Below are 8,987 nucleotides of genomic sequence, written 5' to 3'. Positions count from 1 at the left end.
TTGAAGGCTCTTAAGACGAAGGGGCGGAAATGATGCCGACCGTCCCGGCCGCTGATAGGCTGGCCACCGACAAGGAGGCTGAAGGAGTGTAGCTCGCATCAGTAGCACTCGCTCGCATTAAGAGCAGCGGGATAAGGAGCTGATCAGACGTACTGCAGAGGAGAGATTTGACATGGATAAACTACGGAATCATTGAAGGGTGAGTCCATCAGTCCATACGTGGTAGAGAAGATATTATAGTTGACAATGCTGCGGGTATAACTTGTGGTTAGCCCCGCTATCCGTACGGTGCTGAGCTGAGCAGGGAACCCGCTAACGGTCCCAGTCCGTGGGAGTGTTGTGGGTAATTGCTCGACCAAGAGAACGAGTAGCTGAAGTTTAGCAGTATTTGTTTGCTTTCGCTGCCACACAATGTAAACGCTACTGCTTGGGCCTGCCCTGCTCATCGCTGGTCGAGTTGAAAACTCCAAGAAGCCGAGCCCCAACGCAGGATGTTCTTCGTAGGCCATGTTGTTTAAAAATGCGGTGCTCAAGGGACGCCTCGCTAAACCACCAGATGTAACGTAAACACGGCGGTTTGTTGAGCCTGCTGGTAGAAGCAGCACGTCGGTCGGTGTGGGAAGTAATGCGCATTATCAATAACGTTATCATGTAAGCTGAGGGCCAGGTATTCGACCATTTTTGTACCGAAACCACCACAAATATTCTGTAGTGGCAGGTGTCCTAATGGTAACGTTAAATAATACCTGTGAATATAGACATGCTTTTTGCTAACGTTAGTGAAGGCAAGGTTACCGACCTATAAACATTGGTTAAAATCGTTATTTGAATAAATTGACTGCAGCCCTGAGGTACCTGTACTGTAAGTATCTGATTCATAACGGGCTGCTAGCCCGCTAGCTACATTTGAGAGATGACTCTGTCCTCCGATAAAGATGAACTTACTTGATACGTAAAAATGAAGATTTCACAACACATGAACCAGTCGTTAAAGATTATGTGTTTTGACAGCTTAACTATTACTAAACTATTATACGCATTAGTACTTACTGGACTTTGAACCCCACCTCATGCAGCTGCGACATTGAAAGACTGCGTTGTTGTTAAGATGCCCGCATCAGTCGTGTTAACAGTATAACAATGCTCTCACACTCTACTCTCAGCTTCGATACTTAACTTTTGTAGTACAGTACTTTTTATAAATAGATATATTTTGAAGCTAAGAGAGTTTGTTTAGGCATAACGGATCAGTCACTGAAGATCTGTATCTTTTGACTAGAATGTATTCCACTCTAACTATATAGTGCACCTTTAAAATCTCAGTTGTCTGTATGTATTTTTCTTTTTTCTTTTTAAAAATGGCAGCTGTGGTTAAATCATCCACACACTTTTGGCAGGAAAATCTTTCTTCAAGAAGTTACAGTAAGAATAACATTCATATTGTTGCTCCTTTTTTAAGTAAACAGATGTTCTGTATTAAATCAATACATAATTACTTAATAATGTCAAAAAGAATAGAGGAAGAAGAGAAAAATACAGTACCTGACGATGGAGGTTCAGAAAGCAGTGATGAGGAAGACTATCAAGATGAAAGTGTAGCCCAGACAAGCGTGGAAGTTGAGGTCCCAACAGCAACACAGGACACAATCAGACAGGAGTCAGTCTCGCATGTCTCCTTTGAGAAGTGTAAGGTGCATTTTTGCCTGAACAAGGACAGAAACTGTTTTTGTGCCTACCAGAAAGTGAAATAAAAAAGGCTGTGAAAAGTGTTATGTAAAAAGGTTGTTTTCTGCTGCTTTTTTAGTATCCCATCTTGTATCATTCATTAATGTGGCAAATATATTCTGCCTGTCCAGGACAAGACCCTTTAGAGCCAGAGGGCTCCAGAGGTCAGCAGTGAAACCAGAGGAGTTCCTGGAATCCAATGTGGATGATATCAAGATGAAGCTTCCTAAACGCTGGGTTGCTAACAGGTGATAATAACAAATCATAACATAGCACAAAGACTCCTACTGTTCTCTTTGAACAGTGGTGGAGAGATAGACACACCTAATGAGACAGACAGCTGGAGGACTGCAGTATCATTTATGGCCACTGCCAGTACTTACTCAGTACAGTTTGCATTTACATTACGTATACCTGCATGTACATGACTTTAGAAGACAATTTTAACAGCTCAAATACAGACATGGAAGCGAACACAAATGCCATGAGTCTAAATCAAAGCACAGTCAAGTATCATGTGTCTGAAGAACTGTTTTTAGACAAAGGCTGCTGTTCCTCCCTGAGGCAACCACTATGAAAAGCTCAGCTGTGTGTTTGTTTTGCAGATGAATTATCACACTGTGTAGAACCTGTTTGCCAAACTATTATCACGTAAGAGCTGATCTGAATGCCCCCTGACCGGGGCCTCCAAGCAATGGTACCAAGGGAATTATTTCCACAGACTATCAATTAACATTATTATTTATTATATTGATGTTATGCAGACATAGTCTTTACCTGTGCTCTTGTCGATTCATCAATATTTTTTCTCTGAACTAAAAAGTGTGGGACAGTATTCAAAATACAACCCAGAGTGTAGTTGTAAACAGTGCATGATAAAGGGTGACAGAGGGTGGGTTCTTTTTCACTTCCCTAAACTTTGTGACACCCTTCTGTTCTTGTTTAACCCCACAAAATATATTTTCATGTCACTCTGCTGTATATAAAAAAAAATCTTTTAAATGCTTCTGTGACAGTTTAGGAAGCAGTCGGATCGCCTTCCTCCAGTTTCTGTTAGCAGAACTAGAGTTAGAGAAAGCCTGAAAGACCATATCCCCCATGAAATAGCTATCACACCAAAATGACATTTGCTGACAGATGACATTTATATAGTTTTTCTGAGCATTGTGCTCTGTTCCACAGAAACCTTTTACTTATCATCACTATATTTTCCCAGCAACATGTATTTGTTACCTCAGCTTTCTTCTAGCAAGCACACCCCTCTCTCTCCTGGAATGATTAGAGCGGAATAGCTTGAAGCTTAGTTGGCTAACCATGCTTTTAGTTTGAAAGGACAAATAATTTACAGATAATACAGTGCAATACAAGTTTTTTGTTTTTTTTATCAAAAGTCTTATCTTTGTGAAAACAGAACTTGTGGATTTCCATATTGACAGAACAGTGTTGTGAATGATGTTAATGTACAGTAGAACAGCCACTCACTGGATGCTTTATTGCATTCCTTCTGTGAGTCTGACTGATTCTTAGACCAGGTCAGGTACATTTTTTTCTCTACTATCAGTGCATCTCTCTATGGGTTGTTAGCATTTCTCTGAATGTGACCCACGCATACGCCTCTTCTCACATCTCGTCCCACCACTTCAGACACACAAAACTTGTTGCTTCTGTCATGGCAACTAAACTCTGAAAATGAGGAACAAGCTATTTTCACTCACAGTATTGTCACACTTTGAATGCTTAGAGCATGGCCTAATGATCATCTTGCATGCCTTTTTGTTCTTAAGACAAAATGCTTATAAGTCAAAGGTCAGGATCTTCTGATTATATCCAGGTGAGCAACAGTGCCTCAGTTGACGCAATCAGGCCGGAATTCATTTGGTAAAAGAATACCTTTTTACAAAATTTTGCATAGATAAACATAAGGCAGATTAACATGATGTGCATGATCTAATCCTTTTTTTTTTTTTTTTTTTTTTTAACTTTACAACCCAAAATCATCATCATCCAGTCTGGGAGAGAGTAGAAGTCAAGTGTGTGTTCATGTTTGTCAATTTGCACAGCATTTACATTGGCCTTAGTGCATTGTTTGCCTATCAGACTAATCAAACCACTGATAACAGACGTAGTGATAAGAAACAGGGTGATGCTGTGCGTCACTGTGCAAATGCGTAATGTACCCATGCATGACAGGGTCACAGTCATGGACATCGTGCAGATATTTTATCCCACGCTTCAGTATTCTCTTTTAGCTTAAGTATTTTTGTGTCATTACTAGCCAAATATGCAGTGTTTGACTTGAACATCAGGCAGTGACACAGGAATACTATTGCATGTCAGCCAGTGAACTAAACCAAAAATAACTTTCTTGCGTTCTAACAGAGTAGAAGATACAGAATATGGCACTAACAGTGTGACATCAAACTCTCACGGGATGCTTCTTTTCTCCCATACCCCTCTGTGTGTGTGTGTGTGTGTGTGTGTGTGTGTGTGTGTGTGTGTGTTCAGGCGTGTGTTACTGCTGTGTCTGGTTTTAGGTTTGCTGGGTTTGGTATCAGTCTTTCTCCCACGGATTGAAACAGAGACACGGAAACCTGTTGACTGGCATGTCAACCCTGCACATAGAATGGTGAGAGTGGGTGTTTGTGGTGCACACATACAATCGGGCTTCGAGGTTTACTGTTCTCGGCATTCAGAGTCGAAGCTAAAGTTGACAGTGTACAGACCACCATGTTGACACAGATGCTTCCAATATAACAGAAGGGGGAAAAAAACCACATGAACAATAGAGAATTCATAATGGAGCTGGAGAAAAGCCAAATAAACTCGGTCAACATCAGAGAGGCTGTATGAGTTCTACTTGAAGCTGAACAGTTAAAAAAAAACTATGTAACATCTTGAACAAATGACTCATTTCCGCCCAACAGGATACCTGTTTTGTTGCTCTTACATAAGTGGCTGGTTGTTTGGGACAGGTACCCATGGTTTCCATTGGACTCCACCAAGTGATGTTTGGTATTTAGCTGGACTTGGAACATTTATGGGATAATAGATTGTTCCCGTTTCAACTTGGATTCTATATCTTCAAACGCTGCCTCAAGTTTCTTATGCTGTTAATAGCTAGAGATGGTTGCACAGTGGTCTGTAGGCAGAAAATAAATTGATGTGACCTGAGTGCAAATGAAATGATCCAAGCACAGTAATTAGGATTTAGTGTGATAAGCTAAGTTGTTAATTATGACAAATAAACATAGAAAAGTAATAACCCTTTTATCTTATGACTCTATGTCGCCACTTTGGAACATTAATATCAGTATAATAGTTCTAACTGCCTCAACACTGCAGAAAATCCAAAATGAAAATACTTTGTACCGCCACAGATTGATGTTCAGAGAAAAAAACACATGGCTTTTTGTCTCAACTTCCTTTTCTGTGAAAAGCCACTAAAATTGTGTCTTTGACAGTTTTTAAACTGCTCTTTGTAACAGCTAATCGGCTTCTTGGTAGTAATATGATTTGCAATGACTGGCCCCTGCCACTTGTTATTGTGTCAGTTTCCTGATGTGCTGTGAAACAATCTACCATGTTAAAAAAACAGAAACCATACAAGAGCAATTTAAAGAAAAAAATTACAAGCAAAAGTGACAATTACCTAAAGAAATCAGAACAAAGTGGCTTAGATATTACAAGAGAATTTGGCACTGTTCGTCCCAACATCATTTTAATGTCATTACTTTGGAGCTGACATAAAGCTGACATCTTGTTTTCACAACCTCTGCAGCGGGTGCATGAGCACGTCCACAGGGTTTTGGAGGGTCAGTGTCGTCCAGACAGAACCAGGCAGAGCCTGTTAGAACTACTTCCTGCTTCCAGTCAAGAGACCCTGCCCTTCCTGTGGAAAGACATTCCATTCCCTGATGATCTCTTCCAGTATCCACCACCGTTTGGGTTCAGAGGACTTCAGGGCAAAGTAGAGGAGCTTCTTAAAAAGGTGAATACAGGATACACATCTAGAAATGTGACAAAACCAAGAAATGACTACTGGGACTCCTACTGTGAATGTTAGTAGGAACAGCAATGTTTACAACAGCAAAGTCACAGCAAACTGGATATCTGGAAGAAGTTTAACATTTATGGCAAGATAAACAGCCACACAGACAGCTGTCATATTTGATTATTCTTATCTCTCATTAACAAGCAGTTAGCTTAACAAGCACAAATGGGCGCTCTTTTGAAATATGGCTCATATTTAAGCACGTTGAATAAGTGGTAGGCGACTTGTTACTTACATTAATAATCATCCCCCACATCCCTTTGCACAACAGGAATTTATTTATTCATTAAAACACACAAAAAGGGCACTTTTTGATACGAGATCTTTGATCTAACTGTGCGCAATTTGCTTTTGATACAGTTAATCTTAACATTTAAGATAAACATATCTTTAATTAGATTTTTACTGGTCATATTTCAATTAAAAGTGCTTTCAGTTCTCACAGTTAATGACCTAATCCAAGTCTAATCATATGTTTGGATAAACTGTAAACTGTAACCTTCATTAGCAGTTGTCAGTAGCTTATAGATGACTAGAACTAGCTGGCTACAGAGGCCTGCTGGTTTCCTTTTATTTTAGAAACCTGTTCGAGCAGGCAGCTGCACCTCTAGATGGAATGAATTGTTAATGAATATGATGAGGTGCAGCCAAGGATGTACACATGATTATAGAGGGGCAGGGGCTCAAAGTCAGAAAAGGGCAGTACGTGCACACGCCAATATTTCTTTCAGACCTTGATAACACAGTATGTAGATTAATTAATGTAAAATTAATAAACAAGTACTTATAGAAAGCTAACTAGTTTGCTGTGTATCCTGTGTAGCTGTGAGTGATATGCAATTGCCATTTCTTTTGTGTCAACAAATTATTGTCAACATGAGTTTATTCATGTTATGCCAAGTTTTTGCTACAATCACTCAAGTATGGTATAATCCTTATGACATAATGTTTATGAACACTCTATGAATCCCTTCCCCTGGTTACCGTGGTCATTTCTAATATGCCACTCATTATGACATGACATGAAGCAGAAAGGCTTTTGTTTACTGTGCAAACTGAGAACATGGTTGACTAAGCAGGATTTGAAAACTGCATACCTGCTCTGACCACATCATCTCGTATGTGGCCATGAAGTGCAATCTCTTTAAACATTTCAACCCTCAGTAAGTTGCAAAAAGCCTTTTTCTGGGCTGGACTAAGATCCACAATGAAGCTTAGTGGTTTACAAACCCCTCAAATGAAGGGAAAATTGCGGCTTCATATTGATATTTTAGTAAGCCGACATAACATGATAAACCTGGTAGGCTAATTTCTCTTAGAAAGAACAGACAAACCAACATTGGTCGACGAAGAGCAGGAAATGAAATAACATTTTATTTTAAGAAACTAAGAATCTACAAGAATTTACTTTTATTACATGGAGGTACAACCTGAAAATGGGAAACACCATCACTGGCTTTATTAATGGCATCCCATATATAGGATGTCTGTATGAGTGCCTTTTTAAAAGTGTTGATTGGAAACTAAAGTTAGATCTGTGAAATAATGATTTCTGGCCGCACCTGAAGCTGAAGGACTGCCTGTCTACAATTGGTGGTACAGTGTCCAAGACCCCCAAGTGCACACTGCTGTTTTGACACAAATTGAGCATCACAATAATCAGCTACATGCTCCAAAGTCATTTTGATAGAGAATTAAGTGGGGGTAATTAGTAGCATGGAAATGGGACTGATTCAGATTATTTTCCAAAGTCTCCATCCAAATGTTGTACAAATGTTAACCTAATTATCATAAATTCTGTGAAATAACTTGCAAATGAATGTGTTTTTTTCCAAAAGACAGTGGAATGGAAACTTCATAATGAAATTAGTTATTTTCAGTAAGTGTCCTTGTGCAAGGGGTTACAGAAGTTTGGAACTGATGGACTTAGAAAAAAAGAGGAACGTGCACATTTAGCTCATGCGAATGTAGTTCAGCTGACCAAAAGTTTTTTTGATAATGAAATTCACATCTAATTTCTACATTGGGCAACCCAGTAAAACAAAGATCCTGACCCTACTTTCCTCTTGGGGGGGAAAACAACACAAAAGTAGATATTTTATGTTCTTCTGTGTACTATACTTTTTGGAATAACAACCTCATGATTATATGCGTGAATTGTTCTTTACAGCTGCCAGACTCTGACTCCGCATTTCAGCCGGGAAACGCATCAGATAAATGTCGCCGCTGTGTGATCATTGGAAATGGAGGCATTCTCAAAGGCCTGCAGCTGGGCACACTCATTGACCGTTTTGACACCATTATCAGGTTAGAAACTGACTAAAACCTACTTGACTAAAAACGTGCATGCTGAGAATCAATATGTAAGTTTCATTTTGACTGTAATGTCAAATGTTCTGCTAGTACTTATCATTACCAACACTTCCCACTTTGTGTACCCAAAAGTCATGTGACTCATACATTTAGATTAGAAATAACTGAATAGGTTTCTCTCTCTTTCAGGCTGAACAGTGGGCCTCTTGGAGAGTTCAGTGTTGACGTTGGAAGTCGAACCAGCATCAGGATGAGTTACCCAGAGGGCACACCGCTCCACTGGGTCGACACAGACCCGCACTCTCTGTTTGTAGCTGTGGTGTATAAAGGTGTAGACATAAGCTGGACCTCTGCTATGATCAGCAAGCTCACTGTGGTGAGTAGTTTGTGTTGATTGAGTTAAACTTGTCCTAAATCCAATGATAAATCAGTTTATTCAAACATGGCTTCAGGAAGAATCATTAAGGAATATTTGTTATTGGGTTTGATGTATTTTATAGGAAATTCTGTCCAGCCACACATGCAGTCCTAGATACAGTAGTCAGTACTTCTCGCAAATAATTTGAATGGGGTAAATATGGACATATTTTACTTCCTTCCACCGTTTGCTGACATACAAAGTACATCTTTACATAGAGTTCAAACTGTAACATTGAAAAAATCTGCAAGTGGATTTGGCTAACGAATTGGATGTATTACCTCTTTTCAGACTTCCACTTGTCTTTGGTGTGTGTGTGTGTGTGTGTGTATATATATATATATATATATATATATATATATATATATATATATATATATATATATATATATATATATATATATATATATATATATATATATATATATATATGTATATATATGTATATATATATATATGTATATATAATATATATATATA

General features: G+C 39.0%; 1 protein-coding gene across 2 annotated transcripts in view; it reads left to right on the top strand.

Annotated features, from left to right (window-relative positions):
* The first annotated feature begins 43 nt into the window (after positions 1 to 43).
* st3gal5 (ST3 beta-galactoside alpha-2,3-sialyltransferase 5) overlaps positions 44 to 8,987 on the top strand; it is a 13,272-nt gene continuing 4,328 nt past the window's right edge. The window contains exons 1-6 of one of the 2 annotated variants that reach the window (XM_030397047.1): positions 44 to 199; positions 1,857 to 1,973; positions 4,231 to 4,351; positions 5,504 to 5,713; positions 7,947 to 8,083; positions 8,279 to 8,465. In XM_030397047.1, coding sequence (XP_030252907.1) covers positions 1,942 to 1,973; positions 4,231 to 4,351; positions 5,504 to 5,713; positions 7,947 to 8,083; positions 8,279 to 8,465 — 687 coding nt within the window. In that variant the 5' untranslated portion in view covers positions 44 to 199; positions 1,857 to 1,941. The remainder of the gene's footprint in view (positions 200 to 1,856; positions 1,974 to 4,230; positions 4,352 to 5,503; positions 5,714 to 7,946; positions 8,084 to 8,278; positions 8,466 to 8,987) is intronic. The other variant, XM_030397048.1, reaches the window with a different exon arrangement.

Source organism: Sparus aurata, chromosome 18, assembly GCF_900880675.1.
Source record: "Sparus aurata chromosome 18, fSpaAur1.1, whole genome shotgun sequence".
Lineage (NCBI taxonomy): Eukaryota > Metazoa > Chordata > Actinopteri > Spariformes > Sparidae > Sparus > Sparus aurata.
Note: the sequence above shows the minus strand (reverse complement) of the source record. Positions and strands in the feature narration are given on the sequence as shown.